Source organism: Phocoena sinus, chromosome X, assembly GCF_008692025.1.
Source record: "Phocoena sinus isolate mPhoSin1 chromosome X, mPhoSin1.pri, whole genome shotgun sequence".
In the NCBI taxonomy this organism is placed as follows: Eukaryota; Metazoa; Chordata; class Mammalia; order Artiodactyla; family Phocoenidae; genus Phocoena; species Phocoena sinus.
Window position 1 is genome coordinate 100816999 of NC_045784.1, and position 19290 is coordinate 100836288.

Sequence of the window (19290 nt, forward strand, 5' to 3'; positions counted from 1 at the left end):
GGGTGTTAAAGTCCCCTACTATGAATGTGTTACTGTCTATTTCCCCTTTTATGGCTGTTAGCATTTGCCTTATGTACTGAGGTGTTCCTGTGTTGGGTGCATAAATATTTACAGTTGTTATATCTTCTTCTTGGATCGATCCCTTGATCATTATGTAGTGTCCTTCTTTGTCTCTTCCAATAGTCTTTATTTTAAAGTCTATTTTGTCTGATGAGAATTGCTACTCCAGCTTTCTTTTGGTTTCCATTTGCATGGAATATCTTTTTCCATCCCCTCACTTTCAGTCTGTATGTGTCTCTAGGTCTGAAGTGGGTCTCTTGTGGACAGCATATATATGGGTCTTGTTTTTGTATCCCTTCAGCCAATCTTTGTCTTTTGGTGGGAGCATTTAGTCCATTTACATTTGAGGTAATTATTGATATGTATGTTCCTATTTCCATTTTCTTAATTGTTTTGGGTTCGTTCTTGTAGGTCTTTTCCTTCTCTTGTGTTTCTTCCCTAGAGAAGTTCCTTTAGCATTTGTTGTAAAGCTGGTTTGGTGGTGCTGAACTTTCTCAACTTTTGCTTGTCTGTAAAGGTTTTAATTTCTCCATCAAATCTGAATGAGATCCTTGTTAGGTAGAGTAATCTTGGTTGCAGGTTTTTCTCCTTCATCACTTTGAGTATGTCCTGCCAGTCCCTTCTGGCTTGCACAGTCTCTGCTGAGAGATCAGCTGTTAACCTTATGGGGATTCCCTTGTGTGTTATTTGTTGTTTTTCTCTTGCTGCTTTTAATATGGTTTCTTTGTATTTAATTTTTGACAGTTTGATTAATATGTGTCTTGGCGTATTTCTCCTTGGATTTATCCTGTATGGGACTCTCTGTGCTTCCTGGACTTGATTAACTATTTCCTTTCCCATATTAGGGAAGTTTTCAACTATAATCCCTTCAAATATTTTCTCAGTCCCTTTCTTTTTCTCATCTTCTTCTGGAACCCCTATAATTCAAATGTTGGTGCATTTAATGTTGTCCCAGAGGTCTCTGAGACTGTCCTCAGTTCTTTTCATTCTTTTTTCTTTATTCTGCTCTGCAGTAGTTATTTCCACTATTTTATCTTCGGGTCACTTATCCGTTCTTCTGCCTCAGTTATTCTGCTATTGATCCCGTCTAGAGTATTTTTAATTTCATTTATTGCGTTGTTCATCGTTGCTTGTTTCCTCTTAATTCTTCTAGGTCCCTGTTAAATGTTTCTTGCATTTTGTCTATTCTATTTCCAAGATTTTGGATCATCTTTACTATCATTATTCTGAATTCTTTTTCAGGTAGACTGCCTATTTCCTCTTCATTTGTTAGGTCTGGTGGGTTTTTATCTTGCTCCTTCATCTGCTGTGTGTTTTTCTGTCTTCTCATGTTGCTTATCTTACTGTGTTTGGGGTCTCCTTTTTGCAGGCTGCAGGTTCGTAGTTCCTGTTGCTTTTGGTGTCTGTCCCCAGTGGCTAAAGTTGGTTCAGTGGGTTGTGTAGGCTTCCTGGTGGAGGGGACTAGTGCCTGTGTTCTGGTGGATGAGGCTGTATCTTGTCTGTCTGGTGGGCAGGTCCACGTCTGGTGCTGTGTTTTGGGGTATCTGTGGACTTAATATGATTTTAGGCAGCCTCTCTGCTAATGGGTGGGGTTGTGTTCCTGTCTTGCTAGTTGTTTGGTATATGGTGTCCTGCACTGTAGCTTTCTGGTCGTTGAGTGAAGCTGGGTGCTGGTGTTGAGACGGGAGATCTCTGGGAGATTTTCGCCATTTGATACTGTGTGGAGCTGGGAGCTCTCTTGTGGACCAGTGTCCTGAAGTTGGCTCTCCCACCTCAGAGGCACAGCTCTGACTCCTGGCTGCAGCACCAAGAGCCTTTCATCCACACGGCTCTGAATAAAAGGGAGAAAAAGTAGAAAGAAAGAAAGAAAGAGAGAGAGAGGGAGGGAGGAGGGAAGGAAAGAAAGAAAGAAAGAAGATAAAGTAAGTAAAATAAAATAAAGTTATTAAAATAAAAAACAATTATTAAGAAAAAATATTTTTTAAGAAGAAAACAAACAAACAAAAAAAACGGACGGATAGAACCCTAGGACAAATGGTGGAAGCAAAGCTATACAGACATAATCTCACACAGAAGCATACACATACACACTCACAAAAGGAGGAAAAGGGGAAGAAATCATAAATCTTGCTCTCAAAGCCCACCTCCTTAATTCGGGATGATTCGTTGTCTATTCACGTATTCCACAGATGCAGGGTACATCAAGTTGGTTGTGGAGCTTTAATCCGCTGCTTCTGAGGCTGCTGGGAGAGATTTCCCTTTCTCTTCTTTGTTCTCACAGCTCCCAGGGGCTCAGCTTTGGATTTGGCCCCGCCTCTACTTGTAGGTCACCTGCGGGCGTCTGTTCCTTGCTCAGACAGGACGGGGTTAAAGGAGCCGCTGATTCGGGGGCTCTGGCTCACTCAGGCCAGGGGGGAGGGAGGGGCACGGTGTGCGGGGCGAGCCTGCGGCGGCAGAGGCCTGCGTGACATTGCACCAGCCTGAGGCACGTCGTGCGTTCTCCCGGGAGAGTTGTCCCTGGATCCCGGGACTCTGGCAGTGGCGGGCTGCACAGGCTCCCCGGAAGGGAGGTATGGAGAGTGACCTGTACTCGCACACAGGCTTCTTGGTGGCGGCGGCAGCAGCTTTAGCGTCTCATGCCCGTCCCTGGGGTCCGCGCTTTTAGCCGCGGCTCGTGCCCGTCTCTGGAGCTCCTTTAAGCAGCGCTCTTAATCCGCTCTCCTTGCGCACCAGGAAACAAAGAGGGAAGAAAACGTCTCTTGCCTCTTCGGCAGGTCCAGACTTTTACCCGGACTCCCTCCCAGCTAGCTGTGGTGCACTAACTCCCTGCAGGCTGTGTTCACGCCGCCAACTCCAGTCCTCTCTCTAATAGTTTTTTGGATAAAGAAATAAATGGAAAACTGAGTTCAGTGCAAGCATGTTACGAGAAACTAAGGGAAAGAGATTCAGAAATAATTCATTTAACGAACAGTTACTGGGTAGGTACTTACTGATGTCAGATCTTGTTTCAGGGATACAGTATGAGGGCTTACTGTCCAGGAGAGGGGAACACACACACACATTGATGCACATCCACAAATACCATTAGTCTAAAAGAAGTCTATACAGAGAGCTGAGGGTGAACAGGAGAAGGACGGGAAACACTAATTTAGCAAAAGTTTCTCTGCAGCACTGGAGTTAGGATTTAGTATGGACTCAGCAAGAGATGAGACTGAAGAGGTCGATGGGGACCAGATGATTATGTCCTCATCTTAGGAGTTAGACTTCATCTTTTAGGTATCAGGGAGCATGAAAGCACCATAATTAGATTTTTATTAAGAAAACTGTTGCGGGTGGGGGAAAATCTCTTTAAAAAGTAGCCTGGGGCTTCCCTGGTGGCGCGGTGGTTGAGAGTCCGCCTGCCGATGCAGGCGACATGGGTTCGTGCCCCGGTCCGGGAAGACCCCACATGCCGCGGAGCGGCTAGGCCTGTGAGCCATGGCTGCTGAGCCTGCGTGTCCGGAGCCTGTGCTCCTCAACGGGAGTGGCCACAACAGTGAGAGGCCCGCGTACCGCAAAAAAAAAAAAAAAAAGTAGCCTGGAAGCCCAGTCTCTGCCTTCATGAAGCTTTCAGTGGGTAAGGAGGGTGGGGCAGAAAATAAACAAGTAAATAAAACAGTAATTGTCACAAATTCTAGGAAGGAACCGAGGTGTTGAGATAGAGAATAATGATTTGTGGGAGTTACCTTACTTTCGATAGGTTTGTCACTTTTAAAATGAGACCTGAAATATGAAAAGGCGCCAGCTGTTTGAAAAGCGTAAGGAGGAACATTCTAGGGAGAAGCACAAGCGTGCAAAGGCCTGGAGTTGGGATAGAGCTTGAGGTTCTGGGAACTGCAAGGCCCAGTTTAGCTGGAATGTAGGGAGAAAAACAACATAGAAGGGGATGGAAGAGGAATCTATAGAGGAGATGAGAGGGAGCGGTCACAGAAGCAGGAAAAAAGGCAGGAGAGAAGGATATCATGGAAGCCACAGGAGAAAAGAGTTTCAGCATTATTATGCAGTACAGAGTGGTCCAATAAGATAAGGTGGAAAGGGAGTCCTTGGGAATTGGCAGTTACAAGGTCATTGATGATTTTGGTCATTGCCCACTCAGAGAAGTGATGTAGGTAGAAGACTTCTTTTTTTTTTTTTTTAAAGTCAGGAGATGTAACATTAAAGTCTCCTTTTTTAAAAAAATTATTTAGTTTATTTTTGGTTGTGTCGGGTCTTAGTTGCAGCACGCGGACTCTCTAGTTGAGGGGCGCAAGCTCAGTAGTTGTGGTGCGTGGGCTTAGTTGCCCTGCAGCATATGGAATCCTAGTTCCCCGACCAGGGATCGAACCCACGTCCCCTGCATTGGAAGGCAGATTCTTTACCACTGGACCACCAGGGAAGTTCCGGTAGAAGACTTCTTACAGCGGATTAACTACACTAAAGCTACGCTTTCCCTTCCTTTATTTTCGTACTAGAGTATCTTGCCCAACAAGATTTGGTTTAATCTGGTGAGACTATTGATGAGATCTTTCAATTGCCAACTAGAAAACATTTATTAAACTTTAATTATCTGCATAGCATTGCACTTGGTGTTACGGTGATAAAACGAAGATAGGTTCCTATAATATGGGTTTAAATTCAATATTCCCAAGAAATAATTTTGAAAGGGTGGCCCTCTAGCTTCACACTCCCTGAAAAACATCCATTGTGTACCCTGGAGCAGCTTACTACTTGCTTCCCTAGACATGTAAGCATGGAAGATTGTAATAAGCCTATGTTATACGTATAGTTTATTTTCCACAAAACAGAGTGAATACATTCTCAAAGTAGCAGCCACTTGCCTGTTTTGAGAATTAGTTACTTTTTTTACTCTTTTTCTATGCCAACATGTATTTTGATCAACAGTTTATGAATAGAGGATGCACATGTTTATGTTTGTGTGTGTACACTTCATCTATACCTCATTTTGTTTAAAGATCAACTTTCTTTGCTGAATAGATTCCTGGTATAATTTTCTCAGCATTTGGAAGTTCATAATATAAGGAACTGTTTAAATATAAAGCAAAAGAGTAAGTAATGCAGATTGTCCTAACCATTTTTAAGGCCCAAATTGAGACCCATCAATCGTTCATCATTTCAGTCATTCATTAATTTAATACATATTACTGAGAACCTACTCATCTTCTTTTCCAGACCATTATGAGCTTTTCTTAGATCCGTAGCACTTATAGTCAGTACCTCACATTTTTGTAGAGACTTGTATACTGACTTGCATTGTTCTGTCATTAATACATGCTGGTCTTTATGTTTTTAACTAGTTTGGGTTCTCCAGAGCGGAGCCCTAGCCTTATGTTGATTTTGTATCCGCAAAGCACCCAGCATAGTTGTAGGTGAGAATATAGTGGGCACTTGATAGTTGATTGACTTTTATGATTGGGTTTTCAGATACGTATTTATGTTTTTCCTGTTCTTTAGTTTCCCTCAGCCTTTTTCAAAGGAAGGGTAAACATGTGTGCTGCATTTTGCTATGAGGTTTTAAAATGCTGCACATCAAAGATTAGCTCAACCAGGAATGAAGCCTCTGCACTTTTGTATCTTCTGATGAGAAACAACTTTGAGTATACCAAAAGGAAAACCTTTTTGAGGACACATCTGCAGGTCAGTGAAAACCAAAGCTCCTCTTCTTTTCAATCTTTAGCCTCTATGTCAAGATCTAGAGCTACCCAATCCAGTACAATAGCTATTAGCCACAGGTGGCCATTTAGCACTTGAAATGTAGCTAGTCTGAATTCAGATCTCCTGTAGATATAGAATACACATTGGCTTTTGAAGACTAAGTACAAAGAAGTAAAATATCTCAATTGTTTTATATTGACTGTGTGTTGAAATGCTATTCTGGATACATTGGGGTAAGTAAAATAAATTAAAATTCACTTGTGTCTTTTTACTTTTTAATGTGGCTACTGGACAATTTCAAATTACACATGTGACTCAGATCATATTTCTGTTGGGCAGCACTACTCTACAGCATAGGTGTGAAGAGCATAGATTCCAGATTCCAGGACTATCACACACTGTGTGACCTTAGCAAGGGCTTCCTTAGCCTCTCGGTGCCTCAGTTGCCTCATATGTAAAATAGTGGTAAATATCCCTACCTACCTCGTAAGGTTGTGGTGAGGATTAAACGAGATGATTAAGTAACAAACAAAGCACTTGTACTTTTCATGTTCCAGCATGCCCAGTTAGTAAAAAAAGGAGGGAAGTCTCAAGGTTTAGTAGAAAGCATGGACTTTGGAATTGGACCTACCTGGGCTTAACTCATAGCTCGGCTACTTATGTACTTATGTGACCCTAGGCAAGATGCTCAATTTGTCTTAACTCTTTGCCTCATCTGTAAAATGAGGCCAAGTATGTTTCACCTTGCAGGGTTATCATGAGGGTTAAAAATAAAGTGTGTGTGGTGCCAGGCACAAAATACCTGGCACGTAATAGACACTGAGTGCGTGGCAGTTGTTTTTCAACGTCTCCATGTTTTTTAGCTTATCTGGTGAAACAACTCTCTGAATTAAACAACAATTGGGACTTCTTGGCTCAGTAGCCCTCTTCGTAATATGGGAAATGCTTGGTCATATTTCTGTCTTCACTGCCTTGGTCTGTCCCATTGCAGTTGTTTATTGGAGACCGGGTTATAAATGAGGAAACAGCCATAAGCAGCTTTTTAGAAACGTCGTCAGTGATGTGAAAATCTGATAGAAGTATATGCTTCCTGTAAAAATCTTCTATATAGTTACTTTTGGGTACTAGGGCCAGCATTATATGTTAGGGTGTCTGATATTTGCTTTCATAGAGGTGTCACTTGAGTACCATCTTCCCCCAAAACATTTCTGCAATTAGTGTTCTGGTGTATCTGAAAATTCCCCAGTAGGGTCCATTCTTCTGGGTTAAAACATCCATTTTTCTCAAGTCCTTTATTCAAATATAAATGAATTAATAAACGTGCAGACTTAGAACCAGGTTCTAAGTGGTCAGTAAAGTGGTTAAGTGGTAGTATTATGATTATGATCTCTTTAATCCTCATAACAGCTCTATAAAGTAGGTATTGTTATCATCCCCATATTGCAAATAAGGAAAGTGAGGCACAGGAGGGGTAGTTAACTTTCTCAAACCCACTCAGTGAATAATGGATAAAGTCAAGATTTGAATCTAGGGCGGTTTCACTCAAGAGCCTGCACTCGGCTCCTACAGTATCTTGCTTCTCCAGATCAGGGGTAAAGCTTCCAGCCACTAACACCTTGGCCTGAATCATTTAAGCATTCAACCAAAGGAGCCTGAGAAATTAAAAAGCACCATTATGTTATATTATACTGCTATCGTTATGTAATGTATATGCCATAACACATACCGCTATCTAAACTAGATAGGCCCTAGTCAGAAACAAAGAAGGGAGCTGAGGCGCTGGAGTTGGAAGTCCAGCACACTGAAATAGACTAGTGAAAAGAAATGAGAAACCATCAAGAGAAAGGTCATTTATTCCCAGCTTTGCCATAGCTACCACGTAGCAGGCATATTGAAAGTAGAGACCTGACCACCATTGTGTTAGTTCACTAATTATGAAAACAGTTTTAGATCTAGCTGTGCCATGAGTTTGGAAGGTTTTTCACATCTAACCAAGAAAAGTCCCAATAAAATTTGTAATTAGGAACCTCTGAAGTTGCTGTTTCAATAGAAGAGTTTAAACCCCTCATGTATGAAGAAAATAGATTTTGATGGAACTATGTAGGATCTTCAAAAGAAGAATTTCATATGAGTGCTTATAGGTTTGTACAATGATGAAAATAAGCAGCATTTGTGCAAAAGACATTTGAAAAAATGGTGTTTGCTTCTTCCCACAGATTATCATTGCTGTAAGCCAGCTGATAGCTGATGTAGCACTAAGCGGAGGATCGAGATTTCAGGAGTCTTTATCCATTATCAGTAATTTTGCAAATAGTGACAGACCTATGAAGGTATGTTCTCACTTCAAGTAAAAAATTAGAACTACGTTCACTGTCAGGGAAGCTTACACTCCTCAAGTTAAACTGTGTGTTGGATTTACAATTTTTATATAGTGTAGAGTTTAGAGAATGTGAGCGTCACAAGTCAAAGCTTTGTCTTGTACACCACTGCACCTCTAGCACCTAGAACACTGCCTGGTACACAGTGGATATTCAGTATTATTTGAATGGATGGATCAATGGCTATACTGTGTATACATAGCTATGATAGGATTCCAATTTTTTTCTGGGCTTGATTTTTAAACTTGCTCAGAAAAGAAATGGGTCCTTTCTTAACAGTTGTTACCATTTATAATATTGGTCAATTAAGCATTGAGTTTGAAATTTCACAAAACCTCACCTATTAGAGTAGCTAACGGCTGCCTGATCCTTTGCCAACAGATAAGGAGTGGCACAGAAGGGATTCATTATTTGATGCTTTTCTGAGTTTAAAGAATCATCTGTTAACTGGGGCTTACCAGAGATACTTACTGGCAAATCCAAGTCCGAGGCTGTCATTCTTAGGCACCAGCTGGCTGAGGCCAAACCCAAGACCCTGACCACCATTCCTCTTTCCGAGCTATATGCTTAAGACCTATAACATTGTGAAAATTCATTTTTTGTTTTGTTGCATGGAGAGCAGGTTCTGATCTTCAGTGACGCATGCGTACAAGGGAAGAAGAATCCTTTGCCAGTAGAGAACTTTTCCTGCCCGAGGAATCATCCCCATTCTTGGGAAAAGTCATCTTTCAGCATAATTTGACAGTTTGCGTAAAATCTGGGGGAAAAAAAAAAAAAGCTCACAGTCACAGCATACTTAATGTTTGGGATGTGTTGAATCTTTGTACCAAAAAATATTCCCATAGGAATGTTGCTGAAACTGAAAAAAACACTGAGTAGTGCCAGCCATTGTCAGGCTGGGAAAGTTTGCTTTTCAGCCAGTTCTGGTTCCTCGGGAGATCAGTATATGCTTCAACTAATCCCATGAGCACAGAAAAAGCTTGTGTCATTTAGGATTTTTTTACTTACACCCTAAGAGTTTATTTTTACCAGTTTTTACCATCCTTAATTCCACGTTACGTAAAAGTTGGGTTAGCAACTTTTTCAAAGTAAATGGGGTCTGTTTTAGCCCTCCTTGATAGGAAATCTTTTTCATGACTCATTTCTGAAATGACTTAGTTTTATCCTGGTAGGGAAGTCATTACCAATTAACTCTAGTACGAGAAAGTATAGCTTTCTCCCAGTAAATGGAATCTCTGTTAATGTATAAGAAGAGACTTTACATATATAATTATTTTTAAAAGTCATCTTTAAAGAAGGCACTTTTAAAAATAATTTTCTCCACGTTTGGTTATATTCACATTGAAAGGCTCCCAAAGCCCTGTACCTGTCCCTTACTCATCTTCTCTGAATCCTGCAAATAATTGTGATTACTCCAGTGGGGTTAATAGGAAGCAATAGGACTTCCTTACTAGTGCCCAAGATAAAGAGGAAACTCGAACTTCGTGTTTTTGGGTACAGACACTTTGAGAGAAGTTAATGATCTCTTTAAACTCTTCAGAGTGTTCTGTGATTCATAAACTCTCATTTGCATAATTGGAAATTTTTGCAGTATGGTTTTCACCTTAGTGTATATGGTAGTTGGTAGATGGGATAAGTATGCTTGTCGGTATGGAAGAGTGACTAAGATCACTAGCTTTGGAGCCAAACTGCCTGGGTGTAAATCCTGTCTCTACCACTTACCAACTGCAAGACTTGGCCAAACCTCTTAACTGCTGTGTACCTCGGTTTCCCTTTGGTAAAATGAATTATAATAGTACTTAATTCATAAGGTTGTTATAAAATTTAAAACATGTAAAGCGCCTAGGCCACTGCCTGGTGCATAGTAAGCTGTCAATTTTTAGTTACTGTTGTAACTAAAATTACACAATAAAAGTGAATATAGATTACACTCGTAGCTGTAGAATTCACGGTGGAGGAGCTAGGGTTCAAAGCCAGGTAGACTGGCTCCGAAGTCCGTGCTTTTATGTATTATGAATGTACTGCCCTCAAACTCATTGCCTTTGAAGCCTGAGCTAGTGAGATATATTTTAAAGAATTAATTTAAAACCCTTTAGGCATGCCACATGCCAAGAACCAAGAGCCAAGAACCAAATACCAAGATCTCTAACAAGGGGTAAAAGTTGTGTGTTATTCCCAGGATTGGATGCCTAGGCTTAGAGCACACTGGTAATATTGATAAACATGTCTTTTTTGTTTGTTTTGATATTAGGCAACTGCTTTTCCCACAGAAGTTAAAGACTTGACCAAGAGAATCCGTACTGTTCTTATGGCCACTGCTCAAATGAAGGAGCATGAGAAAGACCCCGAAATGCTAATTGATCTCCAGTATAGCTTAGCCAAGTCCTATGCAAGTACCCCAGAGCTCAGGAAAACCTGGCTTGATAGCATGGCAAAGATTCATATAAAAAATGGAGATTTTTCAGAGGTGACTACTTATGGCTTTGTTCTAAACACAACCCTGCAAAACCCCTGGAGCGCAATCTGACAGTTCTTTCTTTGTCATCCTTTTCCAGGCAGCAATGTGTTATGTCCACGTAGCAGGTTTGGTTGCAGAGTTTCTTCATCGAAAAAGTAAGACATTTCTGTTCTCAGAGATGGGGAGAACTTCAGTTAGCACAAGAATCTTTATCTTTGTAGCTTGCAACTGTGAATGTGATAGGATTGAGCTCTGAAAAATGTGTTTATACCGTTAGCCTTATTCACTGTTAAACAGAAGTTGTTATAAAAGAAAACGGGATTGTTCATTTGCCTTCTGCTTTCATTAAGAGTGCAAGAATAAGCTAAATAGTACAGGGCCAGGCCTGATGCCCAATGTTTATTCTCCAAGACTGTCTCCCTGGGAGACTGCCACAAATTAAATTCTCAGGGCTTATGAGAAGCCGTGGGTAATACACACCACTTATTTTCCCCTATCTGCCTCAACTTTACCAACAACTGCCCACAAATTAGATCTCTACAGCCACTTTAGTGCAACAATATCTTGGTATTCAAAGGGAGTTGGCACATCAGCAAGATGGCCCTATAAGACGTCCCTCGTTTGTATACCCATCTCAACAACAATTTGGCATCCATACATGGACGTAAGTGCCTTTGTGGGAGTTGTGGGACCCAGCACCACATGCCAAGGGACCTGGGAGGAATTTTACCCACCCATGCATCAGGTAATAGGCAGACAGATCTGTGTCCTGTCTGTGGACCCTGCAGTGGCCTATGAGCTGGCTCCAGCCCCTCTCAGCTGCAGTCTGGGGTGCCCTGGAGAACACTGTCTTTAGATAATCACCCACAGATGAGAGAGCCTTGGGGGAAGTCCAGAAGTCCGGTGGAGAAGTTCCAGCGTGCTGTCGGAGCAAAAATTATACAAGTTGGAATACACTGGAGAGGATAAGAGGAACAGTTTGATTTCACCCGTGTCACCCTTTCCCCAAGGTGGCACAGCTCAGTGCCAAGAGAGACTTTCTCACCGTGACTTCTGCAGGGAAAAGTGAGAGCATGTGAGCGGGTACTGCCTTTCCCAGCAGTGCAGATGTTGCCAAAGAGGCCCATTTCTCTCCTGCCCCATTGAGAGTACTGAGTCATGAACTGAATGAGTGGGGGGCAGGAAGAGGCTGGGAGAGCAGCAGATTGGACTTAGAGGGCATTACAGGGACACAGATCCTACTAACCGCATCACAGACTCCATCAAAAAGCCCACCAACAAATTGCTAGAGACATTTAGCCTGTGGATCCCACCCAGCTGGCCCACAGGCACCCCTGGTGCTCCATGTGCCTCAACCACATACTGTAGCTGGATCTCTGGGCGTGCTCCTGAAGGCAGATGGCTAGTGAGCATGTGCAGAAAACCAGCCAGAATCAGTGGGCCAGGGAGAGACCACAAGCTTGAACTTTAGAATCACCCTTGGGAGATCAAATGGGAGGCTGTTAGCACCTGGCCTGGTGTATTGCATGATGGAGAAAAGACATACACGCTCAAGAATTCTGTCATAAGAGGGAGCGAGAACTGTGGAGCAGGTGTGTCCATAGCAGGGCTGTGAAAGCCTCAGAATCCCCAGCAGGACAGATGGAAAGTTGTTCTCTCCTAAAATCAGTCAGTAAAGTTGGTTGGAGGCAACTGCTACTTCAAATGTGAAGATAGCAATGGAAGACTTCAAGGAACATGAAAAATGAAGGAAACATGACACCACCAAAGGATCACAATAATCTCGTAGTAACCAAACTCAAAGACATGGAGATCTGCAATTTATCTAATAAAGAATTCAAAATAGCTGTTCTAAGGAAGCTCAGTGAGCCACAATAAAACAGAAAATTCAACAAAATCAGGAAAATACACGAACAAAATGAGAAGTTAAACAGAGATAGAAATCTCACAAAAAAGGACCAAACATATTCTGGAGCTGAAGAATACAATGAATGAAGTGAAAAACCGCAGTAGAGAGTATTAACAACAGAATGGATCAAGCAGAAGAAATAATCTGAATTAGAAGACCGGACTTTAACCGAAATTATCCAGTCAGAGGAGAAAAAAGAAAAATGAAAAAGAGTGAAGAAAGCCTATGTGATCTATGGGATACTATCAGCAGAAACCTTACAGGCCAGGAGAGAGTGGGATGATATTTTCAAAGTGCTGAAAGAAAAAAAAAAAACAACTGCCAACTAAGAATACTCCATCCAGCAAAGTTGTCCTTCAGAAATGGACAGATGAAGGCTTTCCCAGGCAAAAGCTGAGGGAGTCCATCACCACTAGACCTGTCTTCCAAGAAACGCTGAAAAAAGTTCTTCAAGCTGAAATGAAAGGATGCTTATTAATAACATGAAAACATATGAAATGTATCCATATGAATGGATAAAGAAGACATGGCACATATAATCAATGGAAAGAAGGAAATCCTGCCATTTGTGACAAAATGGATGGCGCTTGAGGGCATTATGTTAAGTGAAATAACTCAGAGAAAGACAAATACTGTATGATCTCACTTACACGTGGAATCTTGGAAAGCCAAATTTGTAGAAACAGAAAGTAGAATGGTGGTAGCCAGGGGTAGCGGAAATGGGGTAATTTTGGTCAAAGGGTACAAACTTCCACTTAAAAGATGAGTAAGTTCTGGATATCTAATGTACATAGTGATTATAGTTGACAGTACTGTGGTATGTACTTGAAAGTTGCTAAGAGTATAGATCTGAAATGTTCTCACTCCCCCCAAAATGGTAATTATGTGTGGTGATAAACACTACTGTGGTAATCATTTCACAATATATACATGTATCGAATCAACACATACACCTTAAACTTAACGCAGTGTGAGATATCAATTATGTCTCAATAGAGCTGGGGCTGGTTGCAGGGGTGGAAGGGGGCCACAAAAAGGAGTCATGGTCTCGAGGGGCTCAGGATCCAGCAAGTCTAATTCAGGAATCTTCCCGAAAGCTTCCCTTTCCAAAATTAGTATTGGTGACTGTTGTACTTAAATAGTAAAACAGTTGAGTTAGGTTTAAAAATTGATTGGCAATGGACATTGCAAAGAAATCTCCCGCTATCTATCATAATTGCCAAGCTATTTCCTTGAAGGCAGTCAAATGAGTGACGTTTGGGCAGAATGAAACCATCTTGTGGGAGTCACATCGCTGCGGTTTTGGCTCTGAGAACACTACCATGTTTTGTTTTGTTTTTTAATTCCAGAATTCCTACAGTTAACTATGTATCTTTCTTCCCAGATAGCATGACTAAAATGTAGATTCATTTTACTTATATTTTAAATTTAACACTTTCTGTTTGATACTGAATTTCTTTTGAACAATCCATATTTTGAAATTGGTATACTCTAGTATTCTCCTTTTAGTACATAGTGGTTTCAAAATGGAGAATGGGATTAATTATCAGAAGGCCTTGTTTGAGGGTTTTTTTCCTACATCACCGGTATGCCTGAGAAATTGCAGTAAAAACAAATATTGAAATTGCACACCTGCAGTTGCAAAAAACTAACAAATATGAGAGCCCTAAACATGGTACTAAATAAAGTTTTAGGTGTGTCTTTCAGGTATGTCAGGTTAATATAATCTCATCTTTTTCAGTAGTAGAAATCTGAAATAAGAGTTTTTTGTCTACTGAGTATAAACCCTTCATATATTGAAAATAGTTAAATGTATTAAAATGCTTCCTTAGAACTTTTTTCACAAGTGCAAAGACCTTAAAACTAAGCAAAAATCAAGAATTATTCATCTCCATTATCAGTTCTTAAGCTTTAGAATTATAACTATAGTATTGGAGAAAATAGCAACTTAAATATTGCTGTGGGGTTTTTTTGGACATTAGCTTGAGGCAGCTAGCCTGAACATCAAACAATGTGACATGTTTCAACAAGTGGAAACAGTGCTTTTAACTAGTCATTTAAGTATTTATTTCATAATACCTTCAAGGTTTTTTTTAGAATTTATCCTTCACAGAAATCAAAGAGCCCTTCTCTGAGTAGGAAAAAAATGATGTTTTGCATTTTAAACAAAAAATAATGTTAAAGGGCTTCCCTGGTGGCGCAGAAGTTGGGAGTTCGCCTGCCGATGCAGGGGACGCGGGTTCGTGCCCCGGTCCGGGAAGATCCCACATGCCGCGGAGCGGCTGGGCCCGTGAGCCATGGCAGCTGAGCCTGCGCGTCCGGAGCCTGTGCTCCGCAACGGGAGAGCCCACAACAGTGAGAGGCCCGCGTACCGCAAAAAAAAAAAAAAAATAATAATAATGTTAAATATAGGAGAGGTTTACATATTTATTTATAGGTGCCATCTATTTTTAAGCCTGGAAAATTCTACTCAAACTAGAAAATCGTATTCTAAAATGGTGGCAGTAGTAAAATCCTCAGGATTTCCCCCCTTAGCTTCAATCATGCCAATGATCGAAAACACCTGGTTTTGCTAATTAGCTGATTCAGCTATGATAGTTATACCCAGGTAGACCACTGATGTTAAAACAGAAGTTAAAAACTTAATCTGTTAACCTGTCATTCAGTCTGAGAAATCCATGATCTAGATAAGACCTGGATATTCACAGAGTAAATAAAAGTACGTTTGAGTGCAGGACTGAAAAAAAAAGTTTTATTTATACTTAAGACACACTTATTTAACAAAAATAATTGAGCAGTTGTAGAACCCTGTGTTTTCTATCAAGTGTCCTTGATAATGAAGACAAAATCTTTGATGTATCGGTTGCCAGTTTTTCTGTTTTCTCAAAGTCCTATGCCATTTCTCTTGAAGTCATTATAAAGCTTTTTTTTTTCATCAGGATGGAATGAAATGCTACAGCTGATGCATTGGAGACACATGATTTCCTGTTTAGAGTTTTTAAGAAGAAAAAAGTAGTTTGTCTCATTGGGTGGTTGCCTAAGCGAGCAAGGAAATGGGCCCCTGGCCTCCAGAGGTGACCACAGAACACCAGTGAGGGCCCATTTCTAGATCCTTGTTTTCATTTTTCAGGCCCTGAACTGAAAGGGAAAGGGGGAGGAGGTGTGCAGTTCTCCCTGTCCCACCGCCACCCTCAGACGTCTTTCAGGCAGCCAGAGTTCCTGCTCTCTGTACCAGAGATCTTAAGGGTCATCATTCTCTTCCCTTTCCCTAAGTTATCTCTTAAGTGGTGATACTAGGTGTTAGTTACTCCCACTCCCAAAAATATGTAATAAGAAACAGATCTAAATTTCCTTATTTTTATTTTGTCTGAAAACCTCAAAATGTTCTAGATCTCATTCTCTGGAGCCTAGACTTAGGTACCTCTTCCTCTTCTCTTCCTGAGAGAGTGCACAACTGTTTTCCCCCAGGGAAGACAAGAATCAAGTCTGCATTCTTACACCACCACATAGCGTCCGAGGTTCAGCAAAGCTTCAGGCCTGTAGAGCTCCTCCAGCACCCCGGGAAAAGGAATTTCATTTCCCATAGAGTCAGTTCTTTTCATGCCTTATAGGATAATGTTCCCTTCGCCAAGTCTTTATACCCAGGTTCTGATAGCTTAAGTTCTGCAAAGCTTTTTCTTTACCCACTTCCTTCCCAATCACAGCCTTTTCCCTTTTTGCCCTCCGCTTTTACCTCCTATCCCTCTTCTGACCAGCAGTCTTATTTTATCAAGGGTTGAACTGCTTTCCCATCGTCGAAACTCCTCCCTGCTTTTTTCATGGGACGATTTGTTCTCAAGGTGTAGTGGTCTCTACTTGGACAGTTTGCATCTTGCTTTCCCTTGGACAGCAATCAGGAATACAGAAGCTACAGCTATGAAGGGCAAAATCAGGAATCCAGGTCACATACCAGAAAGATTCAAAGCAGAGCCTCCAAGACCATGTTATAGAATGCTACAGAGAGCTACGGGAGAGCCCTCACACGCGTGCCCCACTCTGTTGGGACATATACACTGGCCTAGATTCAGCAACTTGTTTCATCTGAAACAAGACTAAACTAAACAAGACTAAAGGGAATCAGAATTTTCCCTGAGCATTTTAAAGACCCTAACAAACAAAAGAGTCCTCTTATCATTGGATAGTTTGGTGGGTGTTGGATAGTTTGGTGGGTGTTGATAACTTAAGCAAACAAGGGGATATATAGGCTTTTCTAGCTAGAGATAACGTCATCAGGCATAGGACTCAAGGTAATACACTTAGCAAGAATAGTGGACTCTGACGCTGAAAATCCATAATAGTAGTCTTTACACCAGATGATACACACAATGAAGTCCAAAAGAACCATAATTTACCCTCCTTCTACTTAAGGTACACACTGGAAGACTCTTTCCCAAGATGCTTTAGTCTCATCTGATCTCAGAAATAGGAGTGTGCCCCTTTTTGTCCTCCCCTAAATCACGGCCTACTAGAGAAACCCTAGATTTGGGAATCACTTAAAGTAATAATATCCTCAGCGTAGACAGGATTTTTCCCCCAGTCGTGGACCTAGCTGCCTGAAGCCTTCAGGGATTGACCCTTTTCTTTGTTAAGGACCACACTATCTCTTCAGTCAAGTTTTGGGGCCCTCTTCCTTAACTGCCTAGCTCTTGACTTCATAGAGGTAATCAAGTGGGACATTTTCTCCTGAGTTTCAAAAAGTTCTCCTAGTGCACTGCTACTCAGAGTGTCCCATGGACGCAACTGCCAGTCTGAGAACGGTTTCTTACTGGTCCACGACAAGATAAGGAATATTAACCCAAATGTAAATCAACTTACGGCACTGAGCATGATGGTTAGTTCAGCTGAATTTGTTTTTTTATAGAAAGACTGTTGAAGAAGGAAGTGATGAGCTGATTTACATTCTCCTTATCGTGTTGTGATCCAGCCCTTTGAATAGAATTCCCCTAGCAGTCGATATAACAGACCATTTTAGGCATGCTTATCCTCAGAAATGAAACATGCCATGCTCTATCTTCGGTGCCTTTTATTACCTAATTTCTTTGAACAAAAATGGCCCTAAAGTCCATTGGGTCAAAGTAGATCTTATTTTCATTTCTGCCTCTCCTTTTTCTCTAACAGAAATCCACTGACTACTCCCTATGGGTTTCTCCATTTTTGAAAAAGTGCTTCAGAATAACCCCTTCTTCCCTTACCAGAATCCCATCTCTCTCTCTCATAGAAGTGTGATGCTGACTTGATAACTCATTTTCTATCAAGCGTCTTACCAGAAGATGTATGTCTAGTTAGCATTCACTTAGACAAGAAGAAGAGTTGGCAAAATCCAAGCCATGATACGTGACCCTTTTTTCCATCAGAATGCTGAGAAATCTCCTCAATGTGAGGTTCGGCTTTCTTAAACCTTCCTTCTTCCTTCCCCAACCTCTAACACCAGGAAGCTTACCAAATATTTAGTCGTGAGTAGGTCATCATTTCTGAGCATCACTATTAGAGAGGTTGTAGAACAATAGATTGCAAAAGCTGTCCCCTTTGTGACCAGCCATTTTCCACTGCCTAGCAGATTCGGTTATAAGGAAGCCAAGATTTCCTTAACTATAAAATGACAGCCCCCTTAGGGGTAAACGCAGCCAGAGCAGGAGTGTTTGGACACGTTCCTATGTCCAGAGTCTGCAGGGCAACCACGTGGCCTTCTATACCCATACTCTTGCTTGACAGTAACAATTTGGTCCACAATCCTACAGCAGCTGTTCTCAGCTTGAGCTCACTTCCTACTCCCCAGGGTCCAGCTGCAGTCACTTACTATACGAGCTGCTAGCAATTATTGTATCTTGAGAAAGCTAGTTTATTTATTGGTAGCTTTGTTTGGTAATAATAATTCATTGCACACTTGTTATATGTTAGGTTCTGTTCTAAACACTTTACATTTCACTGAATTCTTATAAGGTAGCTGCTGTTTCTATTTTACAGGTGATGGAACTTTTTACAGTCCTAGAGAGATAAACATGTCTGAAATCACACAATTGATGATAGAGCTGGGTCTGTCTAACTCCAAAAGCTCTGGTTCTTCCAGCGCCCCATCCTGTTTCTCTAAGGATGCTTCATCCCTGGCATCTGTTTTATTTCTTGCCTCTCTTTACAAGTCCTAGGCTAGGCTAACAACCCACTTTTCCAATTCTCCAGTGAAGTGAGGAACTAGAGATGACTACAAAAGCTCATTCGATGTTTACCTGAAAAGTACATGCTCTCTTTGTTTAGGTGACAGACCATACACGTACACAGGATCAAAGTGTTAATAACAATTTTTAGATCACATTAGGAAAACATTTACTATAGTAGTCATTGAAGATGATGCATAGTCAGAGAACGAAACTTATTTGTAAGTAACTTGAGCTCACCATTTGGTAAAAAGACTGGTAGGATGTATAGTAGGTAGAAATAATTTGTAAAATTCTTTTTTTATAACTGAAAATTGCACGTATGACTTTGATCCTTACAAAAATATGTGTTTATTTTTAGGGTAACTAATCCCTGTAAGGCTATCTGTTATTTACAAAACACTTTTTAAAAATAAATTTACTTCACCGGTTTTTATTCACACAGAGTTATTCCCTAATGGATGTTCAGCCTTCAAGAAAATTACTCCCAATATAGATGAAGAAGGAGCAATGAAAGAAGATGCTGGAATGATGGACGTCCATTATAGTGAAGTAAGACTCCAAGGCCTGCATTGCCAGTTATATAAATTTAACTTCTTAAAA

General features: G+C 41.0%; 1 protein-coding gene across 3 annotated transcripts in view; it reads left to right on the forward strand.

Annotated features, from left to right (window-relative positions):
- Positions 1 to 19290, forward strand: part of DOCK11 (dedicator of cytokinesis 11) — a 189349-nt gene that overhangs the window by 142475 nt on the left and 27584 nt on the right. For all 3 annotated transcript variants that reach the window (XM_032618688.1, XM_032618686.1, XM_032618687.1), the window contains 5 exons: positions 5551 to 5733; positions 7968 to 8081; positions 10381 to 10596; positions 10685 to 10742; positions 19133 to 19239. In XM_032618688.1, coding sequence (XP_032474579.1) covers positions 5551 to 5733; positions 7968 to 8081; positions 10381 to 10596; positions 10685 to 10742; positions 19133 to 19239 — 678 coding nt within the window. The remainder of the gene's footprint in view (positions 1 to 5550; positions 5734 to 7967; positions 8082 to 10380; positions 10597 to 10684; positions 10743 to 19132; positions 19240 to 19290) is intronic.